This window comes from Cryptomeria japonica, chromosome 7, assembly GCF_030272615.1.
Source record: "Cryptomeria japonica chromosome 7, Sugi_1.0, whole genome shotgun sequence".
Taxonomy (NCBI): domain Eukaryota; kingdom Viridiplantae; phylum Streptophyta; class Pinopsida; order Cupressales; family Cupressaceae; genus Cryptomeria; species Cryptomeria japonica.
This window is the reverse complement of record NC_081411.1, coordinates 296154373-296174166: the sequence shown is the minus strand read 5'-3', so window position 1 is coordinate 296174166 and position 19794 is coordinate 296154373. Positions and strand designations below refer to the sequence as shown.

Here is a 19794-nt window from a genome sequence, read left to right as displayed (position 1 = left end):
AGCCCAGAAAAACGCGTGTATCCAAACGTGCAGAACTTGCGGAAAAATATCACGGTCTTGTGAAAATTGCATACTGAAAAGTTTGCACAAATCAAAAGTTGTGAAATAACTCTTCACCTTTCAAACAATCTCCACTCAGTAAACACAGATCCGCGGTTATCACGTAAATCGTGAAATGTGCAAATTGCGTCTCTAAAACAAACCCGCCTAGAAAAGAAAATTGTGAGAAGGGCACAAATCGCGTGTGGGTAGCAAAAATCCGCCCAGAAAGCACGTCGACCCTGCAAAAATCCCACGAACCAACCCGAGCCCGCGTTTTTGTAGAAGCCGATGAAAAACAAAAACCTTGCACAAAGTCGCTGTGAATTTGACAGTCCCGAAGTTTGGGATTTTTACAGGTGTGAAAACCTCTATAAAAAAACACGAACCCTGCAAATAAAAATTCCGAATCCTTCAAAAAATCCTTGAAACCCTAGAACGAAAATACGCAAAAAAAAATCTTCCAGCAAACCCTAGCTGCAAAAATTTTCTTGGATCCAATTTGCCTAGAAAAAAAACATGAGAAAAATTTCACTAAAAAAAATTTCAATAAGAAATTATTTTAGATTTACAAATTTTCTACAACATTTTAAATCCTGCTCTGATACCATGAAAATTAAATTGAATGAATGATTCAATAATCGGATAATTACATTGAACGATGTACACACGTATATATAATTAGAACATACTGTTAAAGTAAAAGGTTAAATTAAGCGTAACGCTAAATTAAGCGTAAAAGCTAAATTAAGCTTAAAAGCTAATTACATAATAAAAAGCTAACTTAATAAGCTAAATAAGTCGACTAAAAAGCTAAATAGCTAAATAAGTCGACAACTAAGATGACTGCTAAAAATAGAAGATGACCATTATAGAAGGTATTAATATTATTTTAACACATATACCATCAATGGCTTTATCCAATGTTTGTCAAAACCCATACGCTTCCAGCACGTCACTTAAGAAGTGCAAAGACACTATATTATTCTTGTCAACATCTAATTTATCACCATACTTAAGTTTTTACCATATGTATGCATAGATAGATAAATGATGTTCTTTTTAAAAATTTTACAAAAGATATAGTTTAAATATTTAATAGTTAATGCAAAAGATATAAAATTTAATTTGTAATGCCCCCTTCTTAATTTGCCTTAAAATCACAATTGCAACAAATTACGGTTAGGGATTCATTTTACCAAATAAATCTCTCTTTAATAATGTGATCCTGGATTTTAATCCTGCAATCATGACATGAACACACACACACGCACACGCACACACACACAAATACACAACCTTAGGGCTAGATAATATTGTAGACATTATTCTTGAATAAATCTCAGTCATGGAAGACACGGTAGGGTGCCCTAAGATGGCTGTTCTCCCTTGGAGATCTTTGTGTTCATTAACAGTCCCTCAATGTAGGGATTGGAAGGATAATGGCAATAGGGTGCCCTTACCTGTTCTCTCCCTTTCACAGTGCCATAGGGTGCCCTAATAGCTGTTCTCTCCCTAATGGTCACCGTAATAGGGTGCCCTATGCTGCTCTCCCTAATTGCAGATTCCTTCCTTACCCTATGTGATGGATTATCGTAATCATATTAAATGCATAGATGTTCAGATCAGATAATTGAATTTGCATACACTTGATACAATCATACATCATATCATAGATGAAAAACTCGGCGAGCAATTCAAAAACTCGCGAGTAATCGCGATCCATAATCCCGCGCGAGTTAATCGCGGAAATACTCGGGGCGATTTTTTTATATACTCGCCGCGATTTTTTTGGCAAATAATCGCCGTTAATGGCCAAAACCCGCCCGAAACGCGGCACAAAATGCGAGAAAAACGCGACTTAAGTCGCAGGCAAAAAAAAAACCGAAGTCTTTATTCCATTTCGCGGCTCGCGCGACTCCGGAAGGCAAAAAACGCCACGCGATTTGCATAGGGTTTGCATTTGCACGCACGACCAGGTATCTTTTTGTATTGTTTCATTTTGAATACACAGTCATTTTGACTGTGTAATACACAGTCATTTGAAATGACTGTGTATTACACAGTCAAAATGACTGTATTGTTTGCATTTGCACGCACGACCAGGTATCTTTTTGTATTGTTTTATTTCGAATACACAGTCATTTTGACTGTGTAATACACAGTTATTTGAAATGACTGTGTATTACACAGTCAAAATGACTGTATTGTTTGCATTTGCACGCACGACCAGGAATCTTTTTGTATTGTTTTATTTCGAATACACAGTCATTTTGACTGTGTAATACACAGTCATTTGAAATGACTGTGTATTACACAGTCAAAATGACTGTATTGTTTGCATTTGCACGCACAACCAGGTATCTTTTTGTATTGTTTTATTTCGAATGACTAAGACTGTGTAATACACAGTCATTTGAAAATGACTGTGTATTACACAGTCTTAGTCATTTCAAATGACTGTGTATTACACAGTCACAGTCATTTCAAATGACTGTGTAATACACAATCATTAGTAATTAGTAATTACAATTTACAGTCATTTCAAATGACTGTGTATTACACAGTCATCAGTCATTTGAAATGACTGTGTAATACACAGTCATTTGAAAATGACTGTGTATTACACAGTCACAGTCATTTCAAATGACTGTGTAATACACAGTCATTTCAAATTTTCAAATGACTGTGTATTACACAGTCATCATTACACAATCACAGTCATTTCAATTTTCAAATGACTGTGTAATACACAGTCATTTCAAATTTTCAAATGACTGTGTATTACACAGTCATCATTACACAGTCACAGTCATTTCAAATGACTGTGTATTACACAGTCACAGTCATTTCAATTTTCAAATGACTGTGTAATACACACTCATTTCAAATTTTCAAATGACTGTGTATTACACAGTCATCATTACACAGTCACAGTCATTTCAAATGACTGTGTAATACACATTCATTTTCAAATGACTGTGTATTACACAGTCATCAGTCATTTGAAATGACTGTGTAATACACAGTCATTTCCAAATGACTGTCTATTACACAGTCATTTTCAAATGACTGTGTAATACACAGTCATTACAGTCATTTCAAATGAGAAATGATTGTGTATTACACAGTCATTTTCAAATGACTGTGTAATACACAGTCATTACAGTCATTTCAAAATTTCAAATGACTGATGACTGTGTAATACACAGTCATTTTCAAATGACTGATGACTGTGTAATACACGGTCATTTGAAATTTTGAAATGACTGTGTAATACATAGTCATTTTCAAATGACTGATGACTGTGTAATACATTAATCATTAATGTACATTGTAATTAATGACTGTGTATTACACAGTCAATTGTGAAATACTCATAGTCATTTGAAATGACTGTCAACTGTGTAATGTCAATGTGTATTAAAGTATTTCATTTAAATTTAAATTTGAAGTTAAAAACTTAAAAAAATACACAACCAATTAAAAATTTTAATTTTAGAGAGTCATCTATTTTGACTGTAAATAAAATACAGTTATACAGTCATTGTAATTTTTGGATGTTTGTGATTTTTTTTGGTAACAATGTTATTTATCTCTAAATGTTGCCTCTCTTTTGCTAGGTTCTTTTCCACATCTTTTTGAAAGAAAATGGATTCAGCTCCTACAGTTAAAGTTGGTGGCAAAAAGAGAGACCCTTGTTGGAAACATGGGAGACCAGGTCCAAAACGAGGAGATGTTTTTTGCAACCATTGCAAAAAAATTGTAAAAGGTGGCATTAATAGGTTCAAATATCACCTTGCAAAAATTCAATGCCGAGATACCACAAGCTGTACGGAATGTACTGAAGAGGCTACGAGAGATGCAATAGCAACGCTTGAAGCATATGATCAAAGGAAGGCAACAAAAAAGAGAACAGCAGAGGCAATGGCAGCCCCAAGGGCAGATTTGAGTTCCATGGGGTCACATACAGATGTGGGGACATCTGGTTCTTCCCTTGGGCCACGGATACGAGCAAAGGGAACTTTGGACAGCAACATGGAAAACTTCTTTATTCCACGTAACACTCCTGGTGCACAACCTGGATTGCTTGGCACTGCATGGAATAAAGAGGCTCACCAACAAGCCAAGGTGGCGTGTGCTAGATTTTTTATCTACAACGATGTTCCGTTCAATGCTATTTCTAGTCCATCTTGGGACCAATTGGTCACCGCGTTGACTGTGGCAGGTAAGGGGTTCAAATCCCCAAGCCGTTACGAGGTAAGTGGACCGTTATTGCAGGATGAGGTCCAAAACACTCATGCATTAGTGGAAGAGCAAAGGACTATTTGGGAAAAGAATGGCTGCACCATTCTTTCTGATGGATGGACAGATGGTAGGAACAGGACACTCATCAACTTTCTAGTTGCTTCAGGAGGACAGTTAGTATTTTTAAAATCAATTGATGCCTCCAATGAAGTGAAGAATGCGGAGACCTTGTGCAACATGTTGGATGAAGTGGTGATGGATGTGGGAGTGCAGAATGTCATCCAAGTTGTGACTGATAATGCAGCTGCATATGTGGCAGCCGGCAAACTTCTAATGGCTAGACATCCGACATTATTTTGGAGCCCTTGTGCTGCCCATTGTCTTGACTTGCTCCTTGAGGACATAGGGAAACTAAGTTGGGTAAAGAAAGTGGTTGAAGATGGAAGGAATATCACCAAATACATCTACAATCACACATGGGTCCTGAATCTTATGAGAGAACACACTGAAGGTAAGGATCTTGTGCGGTCGGGGGTCACACGCTTTGCTACCAATTTCCTCACCTTGCAGAGCATACTTGCTACATTGCCCAACCTGAAGCGGATGTTCGTGAGTGAAAGATGGTTGGGGAGTCCTTATGCTACAAAGCCTGAAGCAGAGAAGGTTGTGATTGCCATTTTTGATACTAATTTTGCCAAGATGGTGGAGGAGATCATCAATGTAAGTTTTGAAACTTTAATTGATGATTTATTATTTAATTTTCTAATATTTCAATCTGCTGATTTTGTTAGATTTTTTATATCTAGGTGTCGGAACCGTTGGTGAGGGTGCTACGAATGGTGGATGGGGATCATAACTCCATGGGGTATCTATATGAGGCCATGGATAAGGCCAAAGAGGCGATTCAACACTTGTATGGGTCAAACAAGACCAAGTATGAACCCATATGGCGCATAATTGATCGGAGGTGGAACCATCAACTCCACCAACATATTCATGCTGCTGCCTACTTCTTGAATCCCAAGTTTTTTTACTCTCCGAGTTTCAAAGCAGATGCAGAGGTTAGAATTGGCCTTGACACATGCATTCGGAGATTAGTTGATGATGAGATCCTTCGAGACCTGATACTTGATGAGTTGCAGAGTTATAAGAAGGCCTTAGGGGAATTGTTTTCTTCACCTGATTGCAAACGTAGGAGAGCCACCTTACGACCAGGTAAAAAAAAACATATGTTTAATTTTTACCATTTTTTTCTCTCTTTAAGATTATTGAAATCTTTACAAGTTATAAATCACATTTTGTATCCTTGCAGATTTGTGGTGGGAAGATTATGGTGCCACAACGCCTAATCTTCAAAAGCTTGCCATCCGCATATTATCACAGCCTTGTAGTGCTTCTGGTTGTGAGCGCAACTGGAGTGTTTTTGAGAACATCCACACAAAAAAGCGCAATAGGTTGACTCAACAACGCTTGAATGATCTTGTCTATGTGCGGTACAACATTCGATTACATGAGAAGAAGGTGCTAGGGCAAGATTCACATGAAGCACTTGACTTGGATGACATTGATCCATATGCAACAGAATGGGTTGCTTCTCCTGATGATGTTGATAATGATTTGGATCCATTCCTTACTAATGAGCAGCTGAGTGAGTTGGAGAGGGCAGGAGAGGAATGGGATGCGGAAGTGGCAGCACGTGAGGAGGAGCAGGAGGTTGATCATGCAGAAGAGGCACCTGTTAGTGTTGAGGATGTTGCCACTACTTCAGCACCACCCACCCAGCGGCCACGATCTATTTTGAGCTTTAGTCGTAGACGCAATTTATGATTTCTTATTTTCATAATTTCATTGATACCAAACTTTGAACTTGATATGTAATCAGAATTTCAGAGGTTCTTGTTTTGTGGTCTATGACTCTATAACTCTATGAGACTGTCACTATGATACGTTGATATGTATTGAACTCTTATACATATGTTGCACTTGGTTTTTGGTTTATGCTATGATACTTGCATTTGTTGCTATGTATTACCAAAAAAATTTGATTTATATATCATGGAAATCATATATGTTATACAAATTTGGTGTAAATGTGTGTTTTTGAATTATATATAAAAAAAAAATGTATTTTCAAATGTTCGATAAAGTTGCCGAGTTTTGCCGAGTTTTTTGCCGAGTTTTGGCGAGTCCCGAGTTTTTAAAATTTTTTGGCCTTGCCGAGTTATTGCAAAATCCGAGTTTTTCATCTATGCATCATATATTCATGTTTATATATATAGGAATGTGGATAAATATTGTATTCATTTCTGCCTATACAGTAATTGTAATATATCAATCTGTCTGTTGATTTGGAGGAAATTCCGCTGGTGCTGGATCTGCTTCCTGCAAATGTATGATACCTGCTGTATTTGAAGTTATATTTCTGTTTTAGCCAATGTTGGGGTGTATGATTGTTAACTTTCTGAAGTTTTTATTTCCCAATTGATTGATTATTTTCTGATGCTTCTTTCTCTGCTGTGACTTCTTATTTTATATCCCATCACTGAATGGATGTGTCACTTGGTACAGATCTTTCCCTTGAAAAGTGGCGTCTTTCTTAATGTCTTAATTGCTGCTTTCCTGATTAACTTGTTACTTTAACCAACTGTTGGGGAGACTAAATCATTGCCTAAGTAATTGCACTTGTTGCCCTTTCTTAATATGTGGTGATTAATTCATGTAAAATCCTTAACACGGTTTTGTTATTTTCTGAACCAAATGCATGTGATGTCCTCCTATCATTTCATTCAATGTGTATTCGCTGGAGGGGGCATGACATAATTGTAAGTATTTATATATAAATTAATAATTTCAACTAACTGCTGTTCTTTCTGGAGCAGAGGTTTCACATCAGATTTATCCTTTTGTCTTTGATTTCTCTCACATTGGAATCTTGATTTTTTACTTGGCTATCTGTAATTTTGTTTGGACTCGAGGAATATTTAATTTTGGACTATTGATAAAGGAGTATCTTACTCATATCTTCCATTTATAACATTATTTTGCTTCCACTTAAAAAACTAGTTAGTTTTGCTTTACATGCTTATACTTGGGGATATATATGGTTGTTTTTTTGTGCATAAAAATACGTTATGCAATCCTCAAATTTTAATTATAAGGTGGGATGAAAAATAATAAATCAATCACAATATTTTGAAATTTCTTTTGCACTTTGGTAGAATCTCATATGGCAAGTGCAAATGATGCATAAAACATTTAAGAAGACTGAAATACTCAAATGTCTGAGAATATCCAGTACCATGTTCTTGACCAATGTAAACCCTTGCAAAAAGATTTTTTCGTTCTTAAACAGGTCATGTTTCTGATCTTATCTAGTCTCAAGTTTTAGAGTAGTCCTTTCTTTCTAGTTTAAACTCTTAACAATTTACTTCATGAAACAGGGTTTGATGAGCGGCTCAGCTGAATTGAGAGAACAAGCAGCTGAGGGTTTAGGGGAGCTAATAGATGTGACTAGTGAAAACGCATTGAAGCCTTTTGTTGTTCCAATAACGGGGTATAGCAGTTTGCGTGGTTGAGCATTGCTTTTATTTGTTGTTTTATAGTATCATGGTTTGTCAGAAGACGAGGAAATTAATTTGCTCATTAATTAATCCTGAATTATATGAATGCGTGCAGGCCTCTCATTCGAATCATTGGAGACAGGTTCCCTTGGCAAGTCAAAAGTGCCATTTTATCTACATTGGGTATTCTAATAAGCAAGGGTGGAATAGCGCTCAAGCCTTTTCTTCCACAGCTTCAAACAACTTTCATCAAGTGCTTGCAGGACAATACAAGGTTCTTCAAATGTTCTTAACATGATGTTCTTTTTGGAACCTTTAGTTCCTGTACTTCTCTGGAGCTTGTGGATCATTTATTTCTATAAGGTCTTTTAACTTGTTGCTGAAAACGTTTAGGATTGTGCGTTCAAGTTCAGCTCTGGCACTGGGAAAGCTTAGTGCACTAAGCACCCGTGTTGATACTTTGGTCAATGACCTTCTTTCAAATTTGCAGGTAAAGTTAACTTATAATCTATTGAATCTGATGCTTCAAAGTGTAAAGTTTTCTTTTTGTTCAATTGAAAATTTGGAAAACATTTCAGATTTAGTAAAGGGTTGGTCATTGGGCAGGTGGCATCTGAGGGTGGAGTTAAGGAGGCCACATTGGTTGCACTTCAAGGTGTACTCAAGTATGCTGGAAAAAGTATCTCTGGGTCTGTAATTAGTCGTGTTATCATAGTGCTTAAAGAATTTTTACGTTTGGATGAAGATCAGATCAGGGTTTCTTCTGCAAAAGCGATTGGTACTGTTTCTCAGGTGCACTATTTGTTACTTTACCAGATTTAAAATTTATATCATGTTCAGTTGTAATGTGGACACTAAGTAGAGCCATTTTTGACAGTATTTGGAAGATGGAGAACTGTCTGGCTTATTGGCTGAGCTGTCAGTTCCAGTTCCATCAGAGTCATGGGCTGTTCGACATGGAACAATTCTTAGTTTGTCATCGATGTTTAGACTCAGTGCTGCTCGTATATGTGCTTCAGAGGCATTCCCCACAGTTGTTGATTGTCTTAAAAATAAATTGAAGGATGATAAGGTATGAGTTTGACTAGCATAGTTAATTTTACTCCATGTTGTTTCAGGTCAGAAGTAGAAATTTCTTACTTTATGGATCTCTTTCCAGAAATTCATTTGTCTCTGAAGTATTGATTTGATTTCCTTACAATTTATGTTTTGACAACAAAACAATTTCTCTGATGCCTTTAAGCAGGTTCCTGTTCGTGAAAGTGCAACAAAGGCTCTAGGATATCTTCTGTCATATGAAGCACAGGCTCACTATTCAGGCCCTTATGGTTTTTCTGAACTTTTGCCCTTCTTGGTATCCTGTTTGCGTGATGACTCCAGTGATGTGCGCAGAAGAGCACTAGGAAGTCTCAAGTCTGTTGCCAAGGTGATCTAAGCAATCCAGAATTTATCAGATGGATTTTGCTAGGGCTGTTACAAACTATTATTTGACCATGCTCCTTTTTAATTTATCTTTCATAAGTTGGCTGTTGATCTTTTTAGTATGGTCCTCTAGTAAAGACGGAATTGTATTTTAGCAGGTAGATGTCACAGTAGCTGCTGCATATCTACCAACCTTGGGACCGGTAATTGCTGAATCTCTGAAGGATGGAAGTACTCCTGTCCGTCTTGCTGCAGAACGCTGTGCTCTCCATGTTTTCCAGCTTACAAAAGGTTTTCACCCTAGAAACAATTTTATATCACATTTTGAATCTTGGTATCTTTACTAATTGTATGCCATGTAAGAATTGGATGTTGTCACACAAATATCCCTTCAATTTTATTTAAAATAATGGTTTATGGTTTTCTATAAGAACAATTTACAAAAGTGGGAGATCCTTAGGTCATCCCTTGAAGAGACACGTCCCCCTGTTTTCTATTATTTTCCCCTCATTGTTGGTGTGAATGTGATTTCTCTTCTAAGTTCTTTTCACACCTGGTTGGTTAAGTTCTTTTCACATATGACTCCATTTCATTTATCCCACATTGGTTGTACATTTGCTTCTCTTGGTGGTGTATCCTATATATACTATTCACCCTGTTGTGACCTAATCACACATCACCCCATTCAAAATGGGGACCCCCTACTTTTTAGGCCCTCTCGGTCTTTTGGTTTTGGTTTTTGGGTCTTTTGGTGGCAGTCTCATTAGTCTCTCTGAGTTTGTAAGTGAGTGGGGTCATTTTGATCAAGTTTGCTTTTCGTTTGAGCTAATTTGGCTAAGTTTGGGGTTTGTTTTGTTAATTTTAGGGTTTCTGCCTTTAGTCCTAGATTTTAGGGGTTTCTTTTACGGTTTCGAAAAAATTGAATGTAGAATTGGAATCATGACCCTTCAAGGAACCTCCCAGTAAAATTTGAGCAAATTTTGAGCAACTTTCTATTTTTAGAAAGTTCCTATTTTTTAGGGATTTTATTGCTTCTCAGAATGTCTTCATTTTGCCAAAAATCAAACTTACTATTTTTAGTAATTTCTATTTTTAGTAAGTTTCTATTTATAGTAAGTCATCCTGCGTCCCGTTTTGGGCTCTAACTTTGATATTTTGAAAAGTTTCTACTCTTGGAAAGTCTATCTATAGCAGGACAATTCAGGTAGACACTGAAGACTGAGTATTCCTGAAAATCTATCCAAATCTAGAAAGTCAAAAAGCAGACAGAGCGAGCCAAAAAAATGGCTAAGCACGGGAATCAGTCCAGAAATGGAAAGCTTGAAGATCATCTAAGTTTGAAAGATCACCTCCAATCCTGAAGTGGCATTCTAATTCGGAAACATCAAAATCATTTGTCTGGACAATGGAAGACCAAAGTTCCTTCATCTTTGCAAAACAACGCCCAAGAGGGAGTCATGGTGCTAAACCAAGGGCATTAGGAAAAATCCAAAAGGAAAGAAAATCCACCACCAAGGCTAAATAGCGCCCATACCTAGGGAGGGGTGCTAAAGTTACATCACCATGGAAGAATGAAAAAAGCGTAATTTCCTTGCTCATGTGAGAATAGCGCCTAAAGGTTAACAAGGGCGCCAAATTAGGTTGCTCATGGAAATCCCAAAATTCCATGCTCATGGGCATAAAGTTTTGGAGGGGCGCTAAAGTGGAGTTATCAAGGAAAACTCCAAAACATCAAAATTCCATGACAAGATAAAAATTCCACCCAAGCAGGAGGTTAGGCGCTAAAATGGTGTAGTCATGGAAAATGAAGCAGATTCCAAATTCCCTCACACATGGAAAATAGCGCCTAAGACATGAGTAAGGCACCAAACAGAGGTGATGAAGGAAGATTGCAAAATGGTGAAATTCCTCCTCAAGGTCAAATTTGTGCCTAGGAGTCAACAAGGGCGCTAGGGAGAGGCCTTCATGAAAAACTTGTCGTCATCAAAATTCCTTGCATAATGGAAATTAGCACTCAAGAAGTGGATAGGGCGCCAAAAGGGGGGCAAGGCATGGAAAACATGAAAAAAGGGAATTTCCTTGCCTTGGTGAAAATTGCGTCTAGGGAAGGTAGAAGGGTGCCAAATGCATAGTGCCTTAGAAAACTTCAAATTTGATGAATTCCTCCTCCGAGTCAAAATTCCATCCATGCCAGAGGAAGGATTCCAAAATCAAATGGCTAAGAATGAATGATGAAATTCCACCACTTAGTGGATTCCACGCCCAAGGATGGAACTCTCCAAGACAAAAGGGAAAACAAGGGTCAGGAATGGAATGAAAAAGCAAAAATCCCCTCGGGAATTTTTGCCTAATATCCATTTTTTAGACACCAAACCTCGTCAAAATTCGAAATGTTTTGCAGATTTGGACTCGTGAGAGAATTCACTCTCTCCTACACCTGTGTCCTAATTTTCAGGAAAGTTTCTAAAAAATAGGAGATGGTGGAAAAGCATTGAAAATTCCCTCTGAAGCTAGAAAGTCGAGCCAAGTGGATGAATAGGTGAATCTCGAAGGAATCTTCTAATTTCCCTCTAAAATTTGAAAAAATGGCAAGTAATGAGATGGCGAGGGAATATTCTAAATTATGACATGCAACTCAATGCAATAAAGGAAGGTTCCATTTGCATGGCGTAGTGAAAGGGAAAGTATGATGCGTAATTTATGCAATTACCAAATTGGATTCCTCCTAACTTAGCTCGACGTTGAAGAAACTATATATAAGCATGAAGGTACAATTCTTTTCTCACATCCGAGTTTCAAGAAAGAAGAGTTGGAGAGAAGGTGAAGAAAGTCATACTTAGAAAAATTTTCACTCTTTTCAAGAAGCTTTTCTGGGATGTCAGAATCAGGCAAGGCGAGTACCATCACCAGGCAGGCACAGATAAAAAAAGAGCTGAAGGGATTCCTTTCGGAATCCAAGATGGTGTCTAGGTGGAAGGAGATCGGTGATACAAATTTAGGAACATTTAACTTGGTGGCTTTCAGGATGAGGATGTTCAGACTTGATTCTGGAATGTGCAAAATACTACATTCCGGAAAGGAGGACAATTTCAACATCAAGTGGCAAGTTGCTAGCCACCTTGACTCCGGAATCAATTGGTGAAGCCTTCAGAATTCCTTCACATCATTCGATGACTTACCGGACTATGAATGGAGCTAAGGCAATATATGATGCAGGTCTTGACAGATGTGCGAAAACTATCAACAAGCATTGGTTGCAAAAACCTAGGACCTAGGCCACACATCTCTAAAATGCCTAAGACGCTCACCATTTTCGAATTCAAGGAGTATGTGGACCTGATAATGATGTTAAGTAGGATAATGGGACGTTCACATATCGTGAATTTTGAGCTATGGATGTTTTTCTAGATTGGCGAAGTCATGAATGCCAATGGGTTGGTGGATCGGGACAGATTAATCAGCCACTTCGTGCATGAGCAGCTGAAAGATTTGAAAGAAAAGAAGTCCCAGTCCTTCTACATGAGCTCCTATGTAATTTACATGCTTGCAAGGATGGGAGGCCTTGATGGTCTGCTTGGAAAAGGCGTTATGGGCTGCGGACCGGCACAACTGAAAGTTCATGAGAATTATCCTCAGTTGCACATCTACAATACTAATTCTTTCAAGCTGGCGAATGACGCTTTCACTACGTACCTGACTAGATTCATACAGAATGAGCTCCACACGAGAGTGTCGCCAAAAGCTAGGGCATTGGTTCAAAAATTTGGAGCCATGTTCTTGCAATTTCCAAAGTTCACATATGTCAGGACACAGGGTTTTGCTTTCCAGCCATATAAATTGCCACAGTATCCATTTGACAAACTGATACTGTTAGAACTTATGAGGCAGTTGACAGCTTATGACCAAATTTAGAAGAAGAAAAAGAAGTTGTCTATTGAATTCTCAATCGTCCTTGGGGACTATGTGGAAGTGTGCCCGAACTTGGCAGTAGATGAGAAGGCAACTGAAGAATTGGCATTGTTTCGCTTGGCATATTATGTTGAGACATGGACCAGCTAGGACTTGAACCTAGGGCCTTCCATACGCTGCTGGAGTGCTCTACCACTAAGCTACTGGCCCATCTTGGACCAGTCCATCGTCGGTTCGAGTGTTGCTTATTTCCAACACCAACACCCCCCTTAAGCCACACCTCTCGTGTGCTTGGGGCTCCTAGCCTGGACCTGGCTTTGATACCATGTTGAGACATGGACCAGCTAGGACTTGAACCTAGGACCTTCCATACGCTGTTGGAGTGCTCTACCACTGAGCTACTGGCCCCTCTTGGACCAGTCCATCGTCGGTCCAGGTGTGGCTTATTTCCAACACCAACATATTACACCACCAGGTCTCACTACGATCCATATTGTAAGATCAAGTAGGTTGCTGGAGTGAAATTTTTACACAAGTTTCACCTAGAAGACTACTGGGAAGATGCAAGGGACGATTTTGATGCCAGAAAGAAGATGTTTTCTAGGCTGCCCTTGCAAACAATCACAAGAGGTGAAGTAATGTAGGTGCTGGATCAAGTGAAGGAAGATTCGGACTTGGTGGAACCAGAATTCGAAAAGGTGATAGATCGACCTATACAACTCCCAAATTGGTCAGAACCATAAATTGATGATCTGGATATTTTGGCTAGACCGGTTCTGAAATTTCATAAACATTGGATTGATCGACATAGAAGAAGGCTGAAAGAAGGAAATGTCCACCTAACTTTTCAATTAATGGGAAATCTGGATTTCCATAACGAGGCTACAGAGGGATCTTCACAGGCCCAAGGTGGAGAAGGAGAAGTTTAACAAAGGGAGGCTGATCTTGGAAAAGGAAGGAATGTTCCGACAAGGCCACGAATGGTGAAAAGGAAGAATGTTCAGCGGGAAGACCAACAAGAAGTCTGTGAGGAAGCTTAGCAAGAAATTCAGCAGGAATAACCACCATAGAAAAGAGCAAGGGTGGAAAGGATGTAGTCGCCGACTAGTTTTTCCAGTGTGCGGGAGGTAGAAATGTTCTCATAGGAAAATTTAGCAGATCCACCTCAAGGTAACATCCCAGATAGCGCTCCAGGACAAGATATTCTCAGCGTCTGTGCTTCACATAGACCCAATCAGCTAGGAGGTCAGAGACAAGGAAATCCTCCTCATCAGGAAGAACCTTGCCAAGATTGTTTCGTGGAAGCCATCCTTGGGGAGATGGATGAAATATCACAGGAGCATGAGTAGATGGGAATTCATAGTCACTTCGGAACTGTATGTGATTAGGTGTGAAATTTGAGAAATCTATTGTATTTATCTATTATCCTACTTGGGGATATTTCAATGGGCTAGTCAAAGTGACTCCATCAGCCATCTTCAATATGAAAACCTGAAGCTTTAGAGAAAATATTGCATTTACATTTGTTTTTTGCTCAATATATTGCATTTAAATTATTATAGATTTCCTTAGATGATTTTGTCGAATTTAATTGATGTAAATTAGAATCAAGTAGAGCAAGACTAATAATGGCTTGTGGCTTTATTAATAATCTTTTCTCCAAATATGTTATTTAAATTATTGTAGATTTCCTTAGATGATTTTGCTGGATTTAAATGATGCAAATTACAATTACGTAGAGAGACTAATAATGGGTTTTGGTTTTATTAAAAAAATAATAATCCTTGCTCAACCAATCCAGTAATATATTGGCATTTGTAAGCGGTTTCTCATTTCTATTTATTATTCCCCACAAGTTCTTTTGCATCATTTGCATTTGAAATTTTGCTTTCTAGGTATGGAAGTTAAGACCAAGATACTTATCTAATTGAAATTTTTTTTATCAGTAAACGGCCAAGCCAAAGATTGATATTAAATGAAAAGTTCAGAGATACAAAATATTAACGGTCTTATAGCCTTTTTGGGCTTCCAATTCTTAGATGTAATCGACCTCAATCCACAGATAATCAGAAAGTTCAACATAAACTTAAACACCTAGTCTACATCGGAAGTCCATAGATTTCGGCATTATAGATTGATGCAAATTTTCATCAAAAAACTGAACAAATTCAAAAATGCAAGCAACTTCGTATCTTTTTCTTGCTTTAGGCCACTCCTAAGATGGTGACCCAAGGTGAGAGCCAGATTGAGGTGTGCCACGATCACCATGCCCTCGTTTTCCATGGCCATGCACTCTGCCAGACCCCTACCATGACCAGAACCACGACCGTTTGAATCGCCGCTCTATCGACTGCCGCTTCCTTGGCCACCCTGCAGATGAATTAAGATGTTGCTAGTACGAGAGGGGGTCTCTTCTTCTTCTTTGGGGATGAGAAGGCCATTTAGAATAGCAAAATCTTTGATTTCTTCCTCCTCTTTGTCTTAAGCGTAATTTGGTGAACACTTCCATTTAAGAAAAATATCAACCACAACAGCAAATGCTCTATGTTTCATCAGTGCAGGACCCTTAAGGTCTAGGAGAAAAGGATAGAAGGTGAGTGTTTCTTCAGAATCTGAAACTGCAACTAAATCACAAGGCCGAGGACGGCCAGTCTCGAGAACAACATACCCTAAAACTTTGCCTAAGCCCACCAGCAACCCCAGACCAAAGAGGTGGTTGGTCAACTCTTTCACCTCAAGCTTAGGCACTTGAATATCGAGAAGAGAAGCCACGAATCTTGAAGAAATTTGAGTATTGTCCCTATAATACTCATTTCTTTCAAGATGAGCTCTTCCTAGAATCAATTTGACCGCGAAAATGACCAAGGCATCCGTGTGTGAAGAATCCTCTTCAATCTCTGATCCGAAATTTCCTTGAAGTTTGCTTGTCTGTTTGGGCTCGCTAAGGAAACCGGAGTGTCAACACCAAAGCAAGAAAGAGGGTCTGGAAAAGCCCTGATGATGAATTTAGGTGAGCTAGCCATTATTGGTTATCCAAAACAAGAGATATTTGGCTTTCTCAACTCAAAACCGAACCTCTGGTATTGAGAACTCGGCCAAGACAGAGAGGAAGAAGCAAGAAAAGTGGCCAAATTGAATTGCCAGAGTGATGTGATTGCTAGAATTAAGAGCCGACCAATATCCCGGATATCTATCTGCCACATTGAATGTGTTTTGCCTTGAAGAAAGTTTCCGGCCTGTTAAGTAAAGGTTGGATTTGATTTGTTTGCCAAATGGCCAAGGAAAAAGCATTTTTAAATAATTGCGGAATAAAAACTCTGCGGTTGAAAAGGCACTTGCTTGAAACGTTGGAGATATGATGAGCTCATTTATTGCCACCAGTACTTGCCTTCAAAACTACCAGTAGAGGATAACTTCAATGATACACAAATCCTTCGTAAATGGTGAAGGCCTCGCCAATTTGATCTTCCATTTTGTTGGGTTTAATCAGCTTTAATTTTTAGAAATGACACGATGTCAGAACAGCTAAAATTTCTGACATAATTCAAGCATTAGCAAGAAAAAGGCTTTCCTTGTTTGATAAGACCAAGTGCAAAGTTGTCTTAACTACTAACTCCTGAATCCACCGGCCATAACTTGAAGCATGATGTGTTAGCAGTGAGGGTAGGTTTCTCTGTAGGCAACCATTAGGATCCATGCAACGGATCCAAAATTCAAGTCCAAATTCAAAATTAGATTAATCTTTTGCATCTCTTGATCAAGCAACTTGTGAGACCGTTTGGGGATTTGAATTCAAATTTGAGATTGCGGGAAACCTCTGCCATTAGTTTAGCTTAGGCAGATTAGCAGTGCATAGAAATAAACCTTTTGAAAGTGAGGTTAAGTTCTGTTGTTCTCCTGTAGAGAAGAAGAGCATTGGTTCTTGTGAATTATGAGTTCATCCACCCACCAAGAAAGGTCCAACCCTTCTGCTGCTAATTTGGAGAGCGAATCTGCCTCTGAGTTTGCCACTCTGTAAATGTGCCTGCAAGAGAAATTTTCAAATAAGTCCAAAGTTGATAAAATCTTATCCAACAAAGCTTGCAACCTCCAATTAGGAGTTCATGCAATTCTGATTGCATTGATAACAATAGCAGAATCCCCTTTGACTTTAATGCATTTAATGCCTCTCTTTGAGCATTCAATAAGACCTGTTAAAATGGCATTGGATTCAGCAACATTGTTAGTGCCAGGAGAGATGGGAATAGCAATGTTTGCCTTTAACAGGTCCATTGTGATCCCTGATTATGCATCTAACTTCTGAAGGGGCCGGATTGCCTTTTGAGGCTCCATCGAAGTTTAATTTTAACCATCCAATCTTAGGTGGAGACCAATCTGCAAGAATTCTTGCACTATCCTTCTTCCCCATGTATGGAGGAACCTTAATGCCATTCCATTTAAATCTCATTCTGCTATCCCAGTCTGTGAAATCTTTATTGGTATTGGAATTGAGAGCTAGTTATGTTCTCCACAATTGAGGTTTCTATGGAATTTAGGACTGACTCTACCTTCCTAGCTTTATTATCAAACATCCTCCTATTACGCTCTTTCCAGAAAATATTTAAATTATTATCTAATTGAATCATTATCTCCTTATAACAAAAATTCCTTAGAAAATTCCAAAAAATATTTAAACCCTAGTTAAATTTTTGAACTCAGAATACCTGCAAATTGTGCCCTAGCCACGACTAAAATTGTGACTTCTTGTGGCAGCCATCAGAATTTTCAGTGCTGATGCCCTAGCTACATGATAAACAATAGAAAATAAAAAAAATTATGCCCTAATTGCTGTACTCATGAAAATCCCTGAAATTCACAACTGAAATTTATGAAAAATCCATGAATATTCCTGAAAATTGTGATTCATTGTTGGCCGTGATTTTTCTGAAAAGAGCCACAAATTTTTTGATGGAATTTCTGCCATTCATCTTGAAAACTGTTGGAGAAAAAACCTTTAACCTCCTTTTATGAGCTAAAAAAAAGTGATTTTAGCTGCTTGTTTGTGTTTTTTGGCGTATTTTTTGTGTGCCCTCATGATATATCTGTCTTGCAATTTGGTATCTGTGATCAATGATTCTCTTGTGACATGATTTTTGTAATTTAAAAAAATGGCTGTGATTTTGATTAATTTGGGTGCAATCTGACGAAATCTTTGTTTTCTGTAACCTGTTGGACTTGATTTTTTATAGGATTGCGTGTTTTGATACTATCTTCCAAAAACTAGAATAAAATATTATTCTATTAGATATTGGAGTAACAATTACATGAGGGTCATCTCCTTATAATAAAGAGTTTGAAAGATGTAACTAATGAAAACAAACGTGACACTTGTTCTAGCTTCTAAATGTTAAAAATAGCAATACTAACAAACCACTTTAAGTCAATATGGTGACTTTATTATAAAGGTAAGCCTTATATTCTAACAGAATGTATGCTGTTAGTAGAAAATTTTGAAAAATATAAAAAATATAATTATTGCTGGTGTATTTTGTGTCTTTTACTAGTGCATTTAGTAGGGTTTACAAGAGAGGCATTTAGTTTCTGCAATAAAAGTAAGTCTTTACTTTAGCCATGTTATTTTGGGTGAGGTAGAATTGTTGGCAAAATTCTTTTCTATGATATGAGCTTTTCGATCTTAGGTAACCTTCTTGAAGCCCTTTTCTTCTTTACATGGTTTCCTGGTTATTTGGCATTTGAAAGTGAGATTCATTGATACATGCATGCCAAATGTTCAGGTACAGAGAATGTTCAAGCTGCACAAAAATATATTACTGGCCTTGATGCTAGACGTATAGCAAAGCAACCAGAAATAAGGTATACAGGTTTTGATATAATGCCTCTTTCTGAGTATATAATTATCCTGTTGAATAAGGTCTCTATTTGAACTTGCTTGGCAATAAATATGCAATTTAATTACCAGGAACAAACAGTTTTTCTAAAACGCATTTTAACCTGGATTTGCAGTGATGGAAGTGAAGATAGTGAAGATGACGTATCAACCATTTGATGTAAACATGAACTATAGTACTTCATCAGTTTATTTATTTTTTTGAAATAATGGCATCTATTCTATATCTGAAAACTAAGAGGGGTTAGCATTAGCGGCTTTTGGAGAAGTCAGGAACAGTTCTTAATTCCAGTTGTAATTTTTCTCTGTACCATATTTGGTTATAAATATCGTTCCCATGGTGTTTAAGTATTTGCATTTTTGGATTACTTGCATTGTCTTATCATAATGATTTAGATTCAATTTTGGCAGTTGTCTGGCTGACAAGTTGCTCTCTTTATAGACTTGTTTTATGGTATATATTAATGAACTGTAAATTTCTTTTCCTCATGAACATGTGTCGTGTCCTGCCTATGAGTAGTACGCGACTTCTTTTTATTTCAAAATCAAAGTACTGTTGTGATCGGATTCACAATGTGTTATAACTTATAAGTTATATAATTTAGTCTTTTTTGTTGTTATCATTTAGCTGTGTAAATCATTGCCTTTTAAGCTTAATGCCAAGGACTGACAGAGTATCCATCGCATTAAATTACACAATCATTAGATATTAAAAAAGTGTCTTCCTAT

General features: G+C 37.7%; 1 protein-coding gene across 6 annotated transcripts in view; it reads left to right on the top strand.

Moving 5' to 3' along the window:
- Positions 1 to 19470, top strand: part of LOC131048585 (protein ILITYHIA) — a 212581-nt gene extending 193111 nt beyond the window's left edge. For 5 of the 6 annotated variants that reach the window (XM_057982586.2, XM_057982589.2, XM_057982588.2 and 2 more), the window contains exons 53-61: positions 7728 to 7840; positions 7963 to 8121; positions 8241 to 8337; positions 8454 to 8639; positions 8725 to 8919; positions 9094 to 9273; positions 9428 to 9560; positions 18953 to 19031; positions 19182 to 19470. In XM_057982586.2, coding sequence (XP_057838569.2) covers positions 7728 to 7840; positions 7963 to 8121; positions 8241 to 8337; positions 8454 to 8639; positions 8725 to 8919; positions 9094 to 9273; positions 9428 to 9560; positions 18953 to 19031; positions 19182 to 19224 — 1185 coding nt within the window. In that variant the 3' untranslated portion in view covers positions 19225 to 19470. Of the gene's footprint in view, positions 1 to 7727; positions 7841 to 7962; positions 8122 to 8240; positions 8338 to 8453; positions 8640 to 8724; positions 8920 to 9093; positions 9274 to 9427; positions 9561 to 18952; positions 19032 to 19181 lie in introns of those variants that run through there. The other variant, XM_059207988.1, reaches the window with a different exon arrangement.
- Positions 19471 to 19794: the final 324 nt, after the last annotated feature.